Genomic DNA, 16,352 nt, shown 5'->3' with positions numbered 1-16,352 from the left:
CGAGCAGCATGTGTCTTAAGGTGGAAGGTGCGTGAGAAATTCTGTCACACCCGCTGGTCCCCCCAACTAGGACCAAGACTCCTTACAACGATCATCTCCTTTGCAAGGGAGCTGGGATCAGCAGGACTCATCTGCCATTTCAGACTCTCAGCTGCAACCTGCCAGGTATGTGGCTTGTTCTCAATGCCTGCCTAAACGTCCAGCTTCAGAAGTGGAAAGCAGAAAGACATGGCTTTTGGGGACAGTGCAGATGGGTCGCCCCATCTTCCTAGCGGGGCCTGGCTGCAGGGTAGGGTGTGCAGAGTGTGGCCACAGGAGATGCCCAGTCAGGCAGTCCTGCCTGAGGAGGCAGGAATCTGATGGGTCCATTTTTCCTTCTGCCTCACTGAGGGTCCCTTCTCAGGGAGGTTCATCTCCTTTAGAGACGAGGGGCAGAAACCCTCTTGTGAGCCTCCTGAAATCAAGCCAAAGCCAGCAGCGAGCATCAGTCACCAGCGGTGGACAGCCACGCACTGAGCGGCACTGAAGGAGGAAAAGGTGCCAGAGTGAGAAACTGCACTGTGGGGCTCAGGGCCTGGGGCACTGGGAGTGGGCAGGGTTGAAGCACACGGCTGCTGCATAGCCCAAGCTCGCCAAAGTAGCAAAAGCAAAAGTAACCTGCGCAGAGATGCTCAGGAGCAGAGGGACTGGCGGTTAAGAGAGAGCATCAGGTGTTTTTCAGGAGCTGGAGGTGCAGGAGGAGAAAACTGGTGTGGGGTTGGAGCAGGGCCAGCGAGACAATGAGGAAACGGGCTTCCCCAGGGGTAGAGTGGCAGCATTTCTTCAGCACCAGTGTGCACGACCCTTATTCTTTCCCCAGTCTTCAGGAGGGACCTGCGGGAGACTCTCTGGAGAGCAGGGAGAATGTGCCTGCCAGCAATGCTCAGCTGCAGCCCAAGACTCTGTTTCTGGTCGTCCTCCCCTTCATGGGCTCCTCCATCGTCCTCTCCCTCCCCCCCACCCCAGATGGACTCCCTCTGATTCAAAGCTTTCTAGGCATGTTGTTGAGGGTTGGGAGCAAAGCGACCACAGCTCAAGTGCCTTCTGTTCTAGAAGACACTGCCCACAAGCTTGAAAGGAGACTCGGGTTTTGAGTGGGGTTTTTACATTTTTGTTCATTTGTTGGTTGATTTGTCTTGGGGCCGACACCTGGGGACTTAAGCCTCTTCAGTGCACCTGAGATGCTATCGGGCCAAGTGCTGTGCTGTGTGGCCAGGCGGTCCCTAATTGGGGTCATGATGGACCAAGGGACAGGAGACTGAGGGTGTGCCCAGTCCTGACACATGGCACAGGAGATGAGGAATTTGGATTCCAAGAAGTGCAGAGCTTGGGGTGAACCCTGACTCCACCACCACCTAGCTGTGTGTGAGCAGGTCACCCAGCCTCCTTGTGCCTCAGTTTCCTTGTCTGTGATTTGGACCTCTGGCAATGATAATCTAATCCTTATGGTACAGTTAAGTGATTGGTAGATACTAAGTTCTCAATTTTCACTAATTTTTTATTGTTCTTTGAGTGTGTGTGTGTGTGTGTGTGTGGCCTCCTCCTCCTGCAGCCTCCGTGACAGAAATCACATGGGTGGTTCATGTCACTGGCTGGGTGGCTCAACCGGTTGGAGCATTATTGTCCCATACACCACAAGGTTGCAGGTTGCAATTGATTCATGTTTCTCTCTCTGTCTCTCTCTCTCTCTCTCACACACACACACACACACAAACACAGGTGTATCACAACAGACAACTGTGGTCCTGCAGTAATTTCAGGGTCTGGAACACACTGACCCAACCCGCAGCAGTGGCAGCCTCCCTTTCCCGGGGATGTTGGGGCCAAGCTGTGGGCCAGTTGAGCCAGGGCTGCAGCAGGAGGACTCATGCTAACAATCAATGCAAGTCTGGACTAATTCCTCAGGACCCAGCCAATCCCAGGGGATCTGTAAGGTGTGCTGGGCCCCCCTCATCTTTGGAGGGACTTGTCAGGTGCTGATAGACCTTTGTGGCTTTGACCTCCTGGAGCTCTAGGTCAAGAGTCCAGAAGAAATGACTGAGACCCAAAGAGAAAAGAAAGGGACAGGGAGAGGGAGAGAAAATGCAAAGCCAGCGTGCACCCCCTGCTCTGGGGGTCTTCACTGCTGATTTCCAGGCCTGACACATACACACTCCTGCCAGCAGCCAGAAAGGGGAGAGGCTGGACCACCTGGCTGCAGCCTGGACCTCGGTACAGGCCTCTGTCTGCTGGTGCAAATAGTCATTCCAGTAGCTGCTGGCCATTGAAACAGCCAGGACCCCTCCAGAAGGGACTCGGCCTCCTTCCCTACAAACACACCTACTGAAGTGCAAATCAAGCCAGTCCACCTTGCCTCCCTCCGCCTTCCCACCTGCACGTGAGCTCCAGAGAGCAGGGCCCCTAGCCCCCCGCCCACTCTCTCAAAGTGATCACCTCTACAGCCTTTCTATTTTCATCATCCCAGGTCCTTCCAGGTCAGGGGTCCCCTGGGGAGTCTCCCCTGTCCCATGAAGTCACTCACTCCTGCTCTGCCAGTTTTATGACAAATGACCCAGCATCTTTCAAGTCCTTCACCTAAACCAGGGGTGTCCAATGTGTGGACCACAGGCCACATGCAGCCCAGGATGGCTGTGAATGTGGCCCAATACAAAATCGTAAATTTATTTAAAACATTATGAGATTTTTTTGTGTGTGTGACTGCATGTCATAATGTATTCAATGCATGGCCCAAAATAACTCTTCTTCTTCCGGCGTAGTGAAGAGACGCCAGAAGCCTGGGCACCCCCAACCCCTGCCAGTGGCATTGCTGACAGTGCAGCAGGGGCCCTGCAGCCACAGGTCCCCAGAGCACGCGCTGAGTCACAGGCCTGTGGACAAAGAAAACCAAACAGTGGTGTGGAGTGGCCAAAGGAAGGACAAGGGAGGAAGAGGATGCTGAGAGTAGGCACTTGTTGGGGCTCCCCTCTCCCCCAGGGGTGCTATGAGGACGTGAAGGCAGAGGTGTGGCAGCCCTGGAAGACCATGGGGAGCGGCTGTTTGCAGAGTGATGGAGCAGAGGGAGGAGGTGCTGACTTTTGGTCGCAGCACCCAGCCGACCCACAGCGGGTTAGCGGCCCTGCGAGTTGACATTGGTTTCTTCCATTGTCTGAGCAAAGAAATTGAGGTTCAGCCAGTTACAAAATCTGCCTAAAGTCCCAGAACTAAACAAAGGACAACTATGGAGAGTATTGCATATCTGCCGAGATGTTTTGGCTGCTCACACTCACTGGCTTTCAGACTGTGAGACATTCTGTGGGTCCCAAGGGGGTGTCAGGAGTAGGAGAGGACAGCCCTCACCTGTCCCGGGGCTGGGTTTCCTGGGGCACAGATCGGGGGAGGGGGGTGCTAGATGGAAGCGCACCATCACTGTGGCCTCAAAGATGCTATAGACTCAGGGACACTCACCAGCTAACTCCTGGAGGCCACACCTGAGGTTCCAGAACTGGAGGAAGATGGCCCAGGTGTGAGTAAAGCTGGCCATCAGCTGCCAGAACTGCGTCCCATTCCTGAAAGATCAGAACGTCATGTTTGTTCCTCTGTTTTGTGGACCTGACCTTGCAAGCCAAAGGAAGTGGGAACAAAGTGGGGCTGGGAGCATAAAAATGCATGTGGGAGTTTTCATAGCTTTCTCTTTGTTTGTAGATAGTCACTATATCCCAGCGGTGTGACACAGTACACCGTGTGGCTCTATTTATGGCTCTAAAACAATATGAAACTCAGAAGCCACTTCCTCTGGGACCCTTTGGCTCTGCAAGGCCAAGTGAAGCCAGTGAAGCAGTCAGCAGTGCTGCCTAGTAAAATTAGAAGCAGCTCTCACATCCGGTTGCAGTTTAAAAGAAACCAGGCATGGGGCTTCGTAAGAACCAGACAAAAGATAACTGAGGCACTGACAGACCTCTGGCCTGACAGGCCCCGGTGCCAGTTCCCCTGCGTCACCCCAGTGTCTCGGTTTCCCTCTGCAGGTGGCCTCACTGCTGAAGAGATGGTGGGCTTCCCAGCCTCCCTGGACTCCTTTGGGTGGGTGCCTCGGACCAGCGGTCTCTTGTTCCACATCCTCCTCCTCCTCCAGCCTGGGAAGCTGAACTCAGGTAGTGCATCCCACCTGCAGCCCAGCCACCCAGGACATGAGCACATCCACCTCTGCCCACAAGATCAAGGGCAGCTGGTCAGAGTAGCATCAGACCCTGAGTCTTTGCTCTCAACTTTGCCCACAACTCCTGCAGGTGCTCGCAGGGCCAAGATGGTGTAGCCATGCCAGGTGCTAGTATTTAGAGATTTCCCTCCCAGTGGTGCCCCTGGCCAGTGCTCCTCCACCATCTCAGCCACCCAGCATTCCCACATACCCCCACGACCCCACAGCTCTCATGCATGGCAGGGGCAGAACAAGAGGGTGCCCAGAAACTCTGATCGGTCTGTGCTTGGGCTGAACCAGTTGGAAAATACTCATAAATCCACCTGTGCCGTTGCATGTGATCAGGCTGCAGGAGAAGTGTACCCGAAGATTCAGGAGTACAGCTAAGAAAGTTGTTTGTTTTTTTCCAGAAAGCCAGGAAGAGCTATAGAAGCAGGAATTGTTTGAGCAGAGATTTGCAGGATCCATCTTATCTAGGAAGATGATGGATGGAGGGTAAACTGAGACAGGATGCACCCAGGGATACAGCCAAGCACCACATGTGGGGGAGAAAAGCTGGAGAGGGAAGCTGACTGGAAGGGTGTTGGGTCTCCACCCAGTGGCAAGAAGGGGTCTCAAATGTGGTGGGCAAAGGAAGGCACTGCCCTGCTCCACCCGCAAAGTGAGAGTGGGAGGGATTCCCTGAAGGGAGAGCTCAGGGCGAGGTTTTAGTCAACCTTGAGGGCCACATAGTTTTTAGCTGAGCTTCAAAAACAGGAAAGGGGGTGCACAGAAGGCAGAGTGACCAGGGCAGCCCGCAGGGCAGCAGGGCCCGGAGCACCGTGGCACTGCAGCAGTAAGTGACTTTCATGGAGATTGCAGAAAACAGACTAGCTTGGGGGACTGCAGGGACCAGATAGAGACACCATCAAAGAGGACGATCGAATGGCAGATCCTGGAGAACAGAAATCTGTAAGGCAGGGTTTGACCTTTAGAATAAAAAGAAAAACCAAGCAAGAAGCCCCACAGATTGTTTTTTGGTATGGAAGCTATGAACATGCACGCTATAAAAACAGGAAAAGCAGACAAAGAAAGCATCTGTTCCCACTATGCAGAAATTACCAATTCATTTCTTTCAAGACAATTACTTGTGCAAGACACCCAACAGACTCAGGCTGTCCTGTCGAGCATCTCACCTTCCTCATTTGAAGGGCTTGCTGTAGATTTCTGAGCTACAAAACTTTCATGGAGAGCTGGTTTTGGCCATTATTCTGGCTTCTTGTCCTAGAGGAGCTCCAGGTGATTGGCCCCGAGGCGTCCGTCCTGGCGCACGTGGGGGAAGAGGTGGAGTTCCAGTGCCACCTGCCCGGTTACCAGAGCACAGAGCAAATGGAAATCCGCTGGTTCAGGAGCCAGGCCTCGGAGGTGGTGTACCTGTTCCCGGAGCGACAGGAGCTCCCCGGGCAGCAGATGGCACAGTTCAGGAACAGGACCAAACTCTTCAAGGACGACATCGCGGATGGCACCGCGATCCTGCAGCTCCGCCGCGTGATCCCCGCCGACGAGGGCCCCTTTGGGTGCCGCTTCCGCTCCAGCAGCTTCTCTGGGGAAGCTGTTTGGGAACTGGAGGTAGCAGGTGCGTGGCCTGGTGGAGCGCCAGCTGGAGGGCGGGTAGGGGCGTGCGCAGGGGAGGGTCAGTCTGGACGGAGCTGCTTTGCTTCGAAGTAGATACGGAAGCCCAGGCAACAGGGGAATTGCTCTACTTTAAACAATAATAATAATTTTAAAAGAAAGATCCATTAGAAAATGGAAAAACTGTTCAAGAAAAAAGATACACAAATGGCCGTTAAACATATGGAAAGATGATCAATTTGGCTCATAACGGGGGGCGGGGGGGAGGCAAATTAAAGCCACGGGGACATGCAATCAATTCTTTACCTCCCGTACTGGCAAAACTTAAAAAATTAGACCCCACACCCTTGGAAAGGCTGTGGGGGAGCAACTAGCCTGCTCTGCACCATGCTGACCAAGTTCAAAGTTAAAATGCTTCAGCGCCTGGGAATTTGGCAACGACAGGATTGTCTGTGCGCCTCCCTTTTGAACACCAATCCCCCCTCTAGGAGTTTGCCTCAAAGGTACATCTCCCACAGCTAAACGTGGAAAAGGCAGGTGTATAAGTTTAAGCTTTGTAGCATTGCTTGTCGTTGCAAATCAGCGGAAATAACCTGATTGAGCAAACGAGGGCGCTGACCGTGTACAGCCCATCGCACGCGGAGCGATCCACACTGGGCAGCTGAGAACATGAGGCAGAGCTCCATGAACGGGTGATTTCTAGGTTGTCGCTAAGAGAAAAGGAGTGAGATGCGTAAGAAGGTCTGTAGTTCGTAAACGTCTGTGTAAGAAAGAAGGAAAAACACAAAGGAAACACAGGGAGGATAAACCAGGAACTCATGAAAACAGTGACGTAAGGGAGGCGGAGCACTGGGATGGCAAGGATGAGAAAAGTCTGGGGCTTTCCTGACAAACTTTGTTTTTTCCAGTACTGGCATTTAAACCATATTAATGTTTTGCATGTTTAAAATATAGAGCCAGCCCTTCGAGGATGGAATGGTAAAGGAGTGCGTGTATCACAAGCATTGCACTTGAGCTCTGGGGGGATTCAGGAGAGGGAGAAGACCGTCTGTTGAAATTGGGGGGGAAATTATTCTTCTTTCTCCGGGACTGTCCCTTGCATAATATGACTAAGTGTCAGTAGCCCTTTTGAGTCAAATGGACCCTCTCCATATTTCCAAATGTTCCTCAGGGCTAGTACTGTCCCCACATGTCACCACCGGAACAGCCTGTCATTTACAGGCCACAGGTGGGGGCTATGAGCCCCCAAGTATGAGAAGAGAAGTCACAGTTCATGATTCCTTATGGTGACTGCAAACGATGAGTTTTACCCCCAACTTCTGGGAAGGAGCCTAATTTTTCCCACTCCTCCCGCCTCTCTCCCAGGGATGGGGTCAGACCCTCACATCTCCCTTGAGGGCTTCAAGAAAGGAGGCATTCAGATGCGATGCAGCTCCAGTGGCTGGTACCCCAAGCCCCAGGCTCAGTGGAGAGACCATCGGGGACAGTGCCTGCCTCCTGAGTCTGAAGCCATCACCCAGGATGCCCAGGGCCTGTTCAGTCTGGAAACATCGGTGGTTGTCCAAGAGGGGGCACACAGCAATGTGTCCTGCTCCATCCAGAACCCCCTCCTCTTCCAGAAGAAAGAGTTCGTGGTCCAAATAGCAGGTCAGTGGGTGCTGGCTCACCTTCATCTTCCTAACCATCACAGTTTCCATGTCCATTGTCCCAACAGCTATCTCTAAGGACACAATGGTACAGGGCTTGGCTGTGTACAACAGGGGTATGACATTCATTGTCACTGGGGGCCACATCAGCCTCAAGGCTGCCTTCAAAGGGCCAAATGTAATTTTAGGACAGTATAAATGTCACTACTCCTTAACTGGGGGCAAGGAAGAGTGACAAGACCTGGTGGGGTGTGTGTGTGGATTTAGAAGTGGTGGATCAGGGAAGAAGTCAGTTAGGCAAAGAGTTTGGAGGTGAGGTTATTTTCTAACGTCAGAGTCTTTTCATGAGGCGCCCACTGAAAGGTTTAATGTTCACAACTCTAACCATTTTAAGTCTTGAGGACAAACCCAACCTATGGGCCAGGTCCCACGTGGGTCCAAATTAATAGTTATATTACAATCACAGAAAGGAGTCTCACCCTTGTAAGTTATAACTTGTCCTCAGGTAGGACGACTCGACAGTACACACAGGTCATTCAAAATACAGCTGGTGCCCTGGCTGGCGTAGCTCAGTGGATTGAGCGCGGGCCTGCGAACCATACAATCGTGGTTCAATTCCCAGTCAGGGCACATGCCTGGGTTGCAGGCCAATTCCTGGCGGGGGACTCATGAGAGGCAACCATACATTGATATTTCTCTCCTTCTCTCCTTCCCTTCCTCTCTAAAGATAAATAAATTAAATTAAAAAAATACAGCTGGTAATTGGGGCAGCCATATGAGCTAGCTAATTTTCTTCCTCCAAATGAAAGATAAAACATTTCATATCTTTTTGATAACAATGTAGTTATACCCAGGCTGGTGTGTCTCAGTGGATTAAGCACCAGCCTGTGAGCCAACAGGTCACAGGTTCGATTCCCAACAGGGCACATGCCTGGGTTGTGGACCAGGTCCTTGGTTGGGTGTGTGCAAGAGGGAGAAAAAAAAAAGAATGTAGTTACAACTTGGAGCCAGTTAAACCCCCAGGACACAGAGATGGAGGCGCTTTCTCCAGGGTGTTTACATTTTGAGAAAACTGCTCCTGAAGAGAAACATTCCTAAAATGCAAAGCTGACAACAGGCTTATTTATCTTTCAAGAGGATTTGCATACATCTCAACAGGATGGAAAAAAGATTTACAAGTTTCTCTAAGGAAATGGTTTAAGAAAGGGGAAGTCTCTTTCTCTTTTTGCATCAGGGAAATTCCAATTTTTTTCTTTTTAGATTTGTGTTCATCCTTTATAAAGGGTGGGAAGCACAGGGATATCCGTTCGGGGGCATTCAGGTCTAGGGAACAGCAAATGCAAAGGACCCGAGATGGGAATGTGTGTGGTTACTGGAGGAGCAGGAGGTGGAACAGGAGGGAACAGGGACAAGATCAAGGGCAGCTGGTCAGAGTAGCATCAGACCCTGAGTCTTTGCTCTCAAACCCTAGGTCAATGCTTAGTGAACCGTGTGTGGTGAAGGACCAATCAGTTGTGGACCAATAGCTTTGCACCAGACAATAAAAACACAGTTAAGAAATTTTTCCTAAAAAACACAAGAGCACAGTGAGCTAAGTGAAATAAGCCAGACACAAAAGGATGAATATTGTACGATTCCACTTTTATACCTAGAGCAGTCAATTCACAAGGTGGAAGGTAGCCGAGAAGTTCCCAGGGTCTGGGAGGAGAGGAAATGGGGAGTTCGTGTTTGAAGGGGACAGAGAGGTTCCAGGTGGGGAAGGTGAAAACAGTTCTGGTGGCGATGGTTGCACAACGTGAATGCCCTTAATGCCACGGAACGGGACACTTAAAAAATGGTTAAAAAGGTGCATCTTAAGTTATGTATATTTAACAACAATAAAGAGGAAAAATATTTTAAAAGACCACTGAGGTAAGGGCATCAATTTTTAAAATAATTTCCTTCAACAGGCACGAAATTGCTCTATTAAGTTGCCACAAGCGTTTCTAAGGGGTTAGTCTCACTGGTCACCTGTTGACCGCCTGCAGAGGCCTCCCTAGGGAACCTGAGGAGGAGTGAAGGCGCTGTCAGTCCGCCCCCGAGGCTTTGCTATCAGTTCTCCCACAGGTTTGAGAAGCAGAAGCTACGTGTCTGCCAGGAGCAGGGAGAAGTCTGTGAACTCATCGGGTTTCCTTGGATCCAGATGCAAAGCGAGAGTGGGAAGAAGCAGAGGCAAATCGGAGCCGTGGTCACAGCAGTTGGTGATATACCTCTTTCCATCCCTCAGTCTGCAGCACTTTCCCTTTGCACAGAGCTGTGCACATCGCCGGCCTTCCCGGGATCCTACCACACCCGAGCGCGCGGCAGCCACTGTCTCACCGGTTGGACAGACGGCCCTGCGCGGCCCAAGACGCTTAAGTCACCAGTTCTTCGTTGCTAGGGTTTTCCAGCACCCGGAGCGTCTGCACCTGAGTGTTCTAGGCGCCTAAATCCAGACAACTCTCTCTGGGTGTTTTCCAGACGTTTTTCTACCCGGGCCCTCCCCGTGGAAGGCAGCTTTCCTCGGGACCCTGGTGGGCGGCCTGACGCTGCTGCTGGCCCTGCTCTCGACGCTGGCGCTGTGCTGCTTTCACCTGCAGCGGCGGTCCCAAGGTACTGGCCCTGCGGGGTGGTGGTCGGGCGCTGGCTGGCGCGCGCGGGAAAAGGCGCGGGGCGGGGCGGTGGAACCTGCGGGGTGGGGGGTGGGGGGCGGGGGGCGCGCACTCAGTCCGCCCCCTTCCTTTTCCCCTTCAGAAAAGCTGAAGGAGCAAGCCAACAAGGACAAAGGTGAGCGTGGAGAGCGGCGTACCCTCCGCCCCGACCTTTGCCAAGCAGAAGGGGGCTCTGGGGCAAAGAAGGGAGGAGGCAGACCCCAGCACTGGCGAGCTGGGCAGACCGAAGAGTGTCGAGGTTTGCGCTCCCGCCTCTCTGGTCTTGGAGTGCTCTCCTCCTGCGAGTGCAGCCCAGCCTAGTCCCAGAACGCACCGGGGACCGAGTCTTCGCGCTTTGGGGAAGCGAGGCGTCAGTGTTCTTTGATCGAGATCTTCCTCTTTTCTTCCTTTTTTCAGGGAAACTCACTGCAGAAGTGGGTAAGTTCTGGGTGCCGCGCCCACCGTGCTGGCTGCGGGCTACATGGGTAAAGCGGAGCGCTGCGGAAGGAGGGGTTCAGTGACTTTGGGCGCCCTTTGGAAAGCGATATATGGCAGGATCTAATTTTTAACGCACTCCGTTGAGCCTCCCACCTCCTGACTCCCAAACGGACTCTAGAGAAGCTGCCAGGGAGTCCTGGCCTTAGAGCCTCTGGACCAACCCTGCCGTCCCTTCCCTGCCAATGATACGATTCACTCACAATTTCCCCGTTAAACGTTGACTTCCACTGACTGGCTTGTCTCCCTGGGATGTCCTTCTCTTTTTAATGCAAATGCCGCTGCAAAGGGTGGCACCTTGAACTTGCACGAAAGTGTGTGTAGCGTAAACCCAATATAGTCTAAGTTAGTGCAGAGAGCTGCCTTTCCCAGCAGCATTTACCCTTTTAAAAGACATGGGGATGCATTTCTAGTGGCAGACTATCAGTGTCGGCGTCCAGCCACGGGAAGCGATTCGGTGTTCTGTCTCTCCAGTTCTTGGAGCAACACGCTCACCCTGTAGGTGACCCTGAGGCTCAGGCAGGCTGTGCTTAGTGCCCGGACATACCCGGGAAAGCTAGAGATTTCCGGACAGACGAGTAGCAGCCCCTTCAAACCAGACCTGAGCCCTGGGAAGAGGCTCCTCAGTGCCAAGCCCTGCTCTCCCCACCTCCACCCCCGCCCCGCGCCGATTTCTGCCCTAGAGCAAATAGGGTGAGGCCTTAGAATTTTGCGAATGGGCGATGCAGAGCCTCAGGTGGGAGTGGGGTGAGCGGTGGTTTAAGACTAGGGAGCATCTTCCCAGGGACCTGCCTGCCTTGGGGAGGTGGCTCCAGGCAGCCCAAGGCTGATGCTTTCTTTCTCTGTGTGTTCTGCTTATAGGGAAGCTGCAGGCGGAGCTCGGTAAGTGGCCCCTCTTAGGACTATCTTTTCTTGCCAACCGTTTAGCTACTGGTTATCCATGTAAGTTCTTCTCATCTCCCAACCAGGTATGATGGCCAAGCCGGAACCCCGCTGGCTCTGGGAGTGGCAGGAAAAGAGGGAGGGGGCAGGGGTGGGTGCAAATTTGGTAATCCAGCCCAGCCGGGAAGCTGAAGAACCCTGGTGTTCTAATTTTGTTTTTCCTTAACTGCTTCAGACTGGAGAAGGGCTGAAGGCCAGGCCGGTGAGTGGGGCCCGCTTCCCTCCCGTTGCCCGCTTTACCTCCCAGCATACCAGTCGCTGTCTCTGATTAACCAACCACATTCCATCCTGGTTTATGCCAGAGCCTCACTCGGCATGAATTGACCTATGTCACTGGCAAAGGCTATATCTGAGTTTTGCTTTTATAATGTTTCCTATTGCCCTAGGGTGTAAGCATGCTGTAAACCACTGGTGCCAGTCCTGGTGGCACATAAGTATCCCCTGGGCTCCCAGTGCCCACCCTCCAAGACTGGGGTGGGCATGTCACCCCACACATAAACATTTCTCCCTGTGTCTCCCTCTATTCCCCCGTAAAGCAAGCCATCTAACATCTGTCTTTGTATGTATTCTTGCAAAATGTGATGTTGTGTTCTGTGCACATGCATTTTAGTTTATGTAAATTATTTTTACATAAGTAACTTAGATGTCTGGGGGTGTTCCTGGCTTTTCTCACTCATTACTGTGTTTTTATACCCATCCTGCTGCTGCGTGCACATCTGGCCCATTCCTCCTTCTTGTTGCCGGGCCCTGCATTCAGCCAGCACTCCTCTAACTCCACACCACACAAACAACACAAGCGTATGGCCTTTGGGCCTTGTGGCAATTTCTCTGGGATGCACATCCGGGAATGCTGGCCCACGGAGGTATGTCACCAAGTGGGACAGAGCGACCCCCCAGGGCAGTGCCATCATCCTACACAGAGGCCCCAGGTGCCCACATTCCATGTGAGCCCGCTTTCTGAGTCGGCCAGTGGGTGGGGAGGAGTAATTCTCGCTATTCTTTTAGTCTGCACACCCCTGAACGCTAAGGAGTCTGGGCATCCCTTTTATGCTAGTTGGCCATTGGAGATTCCTCTTCTGAACATTGCCTGCTCATGTCCCTTTGCCCAGTTTGCACATAAGGTTACCATCCTTTTCTTATTAATTCACAGGACATATCTATGTATGTATGTATGTATGTATATGATCTTACTCACTCATTGGTATTAAATGATATGAATTCCTTTTTCTATTCTGGCATCTGCCATAAGCTTGGTCTACAGTGCTTCTTACTGAAGTCTTTGCTTTTGATAAAATTTAACTCATCCCATGTTTTACCTCTGGCTTGTTCCTTTGAAGTTTTGTTGAAGTAGACCTTCCTCATGTTTAAGTCACAAAGATTCTCTTACATTTTCTTCTATTCACTTCATATGTGTAGGGTCCTTAGTCCATCTGAATTTTGCCATTATATGTGGTGTTGAGTGATAATCCAGTGATTTTGCTCCATGTAGAGAGCTGATTTTCCCAATGCAATCTGCTACACCATCCGTGATTTCCCCATTGATGTGGCTGTCACCTTTAGTGTGCATTTGGTGCCCACGTTCAGGTGGGTCTGTCTGTCAGCTACCGGTTACCTCGCTGTTTCTACCACCATTGCTCTCATCGTACTGAAAGTACGCCATTTCCACTTCCTTTCCAAAGTCAGTGAAACTTTTCAAAACATACGTTTTAGGGTAATTTTATGGAGTTCCTTTAAATAATCCAAAAGTAGTTTTTCACAGGATTGCTTTGAATTCATAGCTAAATTTAGAGAGAATCAATATCTTTATAGAATTGAGGTTTTCTATGCAAGAGCTATATGTTTATGAAGTTCTTATGAACTATGTTTATGGTTATTCTTATGAAAACCAGGGTTGAAAATCCATGCTTTGAATTTCTGGAGCTCTGAACCATCTGTCTTCTATTGCTTTTGCTCTTTTGTGAGTTGGAGATGTCTCTGTTATAAAACAGAACAGGATGAAATGAAGGAGAAATCCACTCTGAATGGCTCGTGTGAAGAAAGGAGGCAAGACAGAGTATCTGGAGGCCATGTTAGGACAGGAGCCAGCATCAGCTGGGCCCCCTGAGAACTGAGCTTGCCAGTCAGACATTGAGGCTTCCTCTCCATCCATCAGAGCACCCGTGCTGCACATATTCGTTCTCTGCCCACACGCTCTGCTCTCCCACCAATCCCTGCACAACTTCAGCCTGCATGCAGCTTTGGTATAACCCAGCACTGACAGCGGCCCCTTACTCAATCCTGAATGCCCAGGAAAATGCTATGGCGGACCCATGCCAGTCAGGACCTAAACCAGCTGTCACGGTGGGGCTGGGGTCATTCAGTTCTGTGTCCCTCGTGCACCTCGAGTCTCTCTCAAGTTTCCATGGTTACTGACTCAACTCTCTGAGCCTCTTTTTCTTCTCTGTTTGGTTTCAGAGTGGAGAGCAGCCCAACAATATGCAGGTAACTGAAGCCAAAGAACTAACATGACTCGAATCAGCTGGGTCTTAAACAGAGGGAGGTGGAGAGAGCTGAGATTGGAGGAAGGGTCTGTCCAAAGCCAAGTATGAGCCTGCACACACAAACACACAGGTCCACTTGCACACATAGGTCATGCCCCCACACCTGCAAGTGCATATGTGCACACATAAATGCTTGTGTGCATACATGTGACTGACTCACACATGCATACATCCATGCATGCACACATGTCCCCACAAGCATATGGCTTTCTGGGTTTTTCCATCTGACAGGAAGGCTGTCTGCAGGAGCGAAAGCCAGAGTCTGTAAAGAACCTTTTAGGTGGTCTGGCAGAGGGATACTTTGGGGTTGTATCCATCGAAGGAGTGTATTTTGGCAGTTGTGGGGATGGAGTACAGAGCACTGGACTAGATGACCTCAGAGGCCTCATTCGGTTTTAAACTCCTAGAAGTGCTGTACGACTGAGGCCCAGAGCTCACCTGGTGCTCCCACGCAGCCCTGGTGGTGAGGCCCGCAGGGCTAGCACGGGCTTTGGGCTCCTTCCCCTTGACCAGGATTTGAGGGCAATGAGCCTCCCCCCATCCCCACGTGCCTTCCTTGTTTGCTATCTCTCCTCTCCATGGTACCCGGTATAGTGACTTGCACGTCACTTCAGTCCCAGGTGTTTCGAGTTGAGGGTGGGTGTGACTATTCCACCAATTGCTCCCCAGGACAGAGGTTGGCCTGTACTGGGGAGTAGACAGGGAGGGCCCAGAACCGCCCTGGTGGGCACTAACCCGGTGCCTCTGCGCAGTGGACGTGACCCTGGACCCAGCCTCGGCGCACCCCAGCCTGGAGGTCTCCCAGGATGGCAAGAGCGTGCTCTCCCGCGGGGCGCTGCGAATTCCGGCAGAGCCGGGAGACCCGCAGCGGTTCACGGAGCAGACGTGCGTACTGAGCCGCGAGCGCTTCCAGGCAGGCCGCCACTACTGGGAGGTGGACGTGGGCCGGCGCAGCCGCTGGTTCCTGGGCGCCTGCCTGGAGTCGGTGGCGCGCACAGGCCGGGGGCGCCTGAGCCCGGCCACGGGCTACTGGGTGATGGGGCTGTGGAACAGCAGCGAGTACTTCATCCTAGAGCCGCGGCGCGTGGCGCTCTCCCTGCGCGTGCCGCCCCGGCGCGTGGGCATCTTCCTGGACTTCGAGGCAGGAAAGCTGGCCTTCTTCAACGGGACTGACGGTTCCCACATCTTCACCTTCACCGATACCTTCTCGGGGCCTCTCTGCGCGTACTTCAGACCCAGAGCCCCAGACGGCAGCGAACACGCAGACCCTCTCACCATCTGCCCATTGCCTGTTCGAGCGACTCACCTCCTGGAAGAGGATGACGGCGACACCTGGGCACAGCCCTTTGAGCCCTCGGACATCGCCCTGGACCTCTGGTGAGGTACCCTCCTGGCCACAGGGCTGGGTCCTGGGCGGCTTCCTCTGGGGTGGAGGAAGCATCGTCAAAGTGCCAGCAAAGGTGACGTATTCTGCACAGCGGAAAGGGACAGAGAGAAGGATTTGGCCTGTGTATAGGTGTGAATGTGTGCCCTGGTAATTTTCTTTAAGAAAAAGGCAATTCCAAAGCTCGTATCTGAGTATCAGAGGACCAAACAAATGAATAAGAAGATACCTATGTTGCCGGGACCGGGACCTGGGGTGCTCACTGTGGAAGAGGGCAGGAAACTGGGAGGGGAAAGAAGGGAGAGACATGATTGGATTAAACGTATCAGTTAATTTGCATACGTGCGTGGTTTTGTCTGTATTTTTCAGTTCATGAGAAATGAATTCACCTTGGGCTCCTATCCCAGGTTTCCACTGCCATGAACTTGGGGAACAGCTGATTGCAGGGCTGGGACTGAGAAAGTCCAGACCTGCTCAGAAACTGATGGGAACACAGCAAGAGGCCATAGAAGCGAGGTTGGAGAGGCTCCGCTGACCAGTTGTGAGACAATTAAAGAGAATAATGACAGGACTTGATCAATGAGGGGGGGGGAGCAAATAAACTTCACAGAGTGTGCCAAAAGTCACGTTTCTCAGAGAAAGAAAATACAAAAAATGCAGGAAAAATACGAGAAGGAGGAGGAAGAGAGGGAAAGAATGACTGAACTCATGGTTTTGACTCCATAGAGCTAGATGGAACACACACCTGTGGTCAGCGGGGGCATGGATGTGTGCGAGCCCACACGCTACTCCTGGCTCTGCTTTGCGGGCTTAGAAGCAATAACACCCCAACGCATCTAGCTCTCAGAACCTGTT

The 16,352-nt window shown here is 52.2% G+C and overlaps 1 protein-coding gene across 2 annotated transcripts; it reads left to right on the top strand.

The window, feature by feature from the left end:
- Positions 1-15,836, top strand: BTNL9 (butyrophilin like 9). Of its 2 annotated transcripts, none has more exons than XM_037052878.1 (11): positions 1-165; positions 4,041-4,166; positions 5,478-5,825; positions 7,187-7,468; positions 9,967-10,098; positions 10,240-10,272; positions 10,554-10,574; positions 11,493-11,513; positions 11,749-11,775; positions 14,028-14,054; positions 14,866-15,836. In XM_037052878.1, exons 2-11 carry the CDS (start codon positions 4,061-4,063, stop codon positions 15,492-15,494), a joined length of 1,626 nt encoding a protein of 541 aa, XP_036908773.1. In that variant the 5' UTR covers positions 1-165; positions 4,041-4,060; the 3' UTR covers positions 15,495-15,836. The 2 variants fall into 2 exon arrangements, with proteins under 2 accessions (XP_036908773.1, XP_036908774.1); XM_037052879.1 differs by lacking the exon at positions 14,866-15,836 and adding an exon at positions 14,345-14,790.
- The last annotated feature ends 516 nt before the right edge of the window (positions 15,837-16,352 follow it).

The sequence above is a fragment of the Sturnira hondurensis genome, unplaced genomic scaffold (assembly GCF_014824575.4).
Source record: "Sturnira hondurensis isolate 20B ecotype Veracruz unplaced genomic scaffold, ASM1482457v3 Scaffold0007703, whole genome shotgun sequence".
Classification (NCBI taxonomy): Eukaryota; Metazoa; Chordata; class Mammalia; order Chiroptera; family Phyllostomidae; genus Sturnira; species Sturnira hondurensis.
This window is presented reverse-complemented; position numbering and strand designations above follow the sequence as displayed.

Bases quoted from the DNA above. Each gene is read 5' to 3' on its own strand.
- BTNL9 (XM_037052878.1), top strand. From the start codon at position 4,061: ATGGTGGGCTTCCCAGCCTCCCTGGACTCCTTTGGGTGGGTGCCTCGG. The intron at 5,826-7,186 runs GTGCGTGGCCTG...CCTCTCTCCCAG, and splicing joins TTGGGAACTGGAGGTAGCAG to GGATGGGGTCAGACCCTCAC. The intron at 11,514-11,748 runs GTAAGTGGCCCC...TAACTGCTTCAG, and splicing joins GAAGCTGCAGGCGGAGCTCG to ACTGGAGAAGGGCTGAAGGC.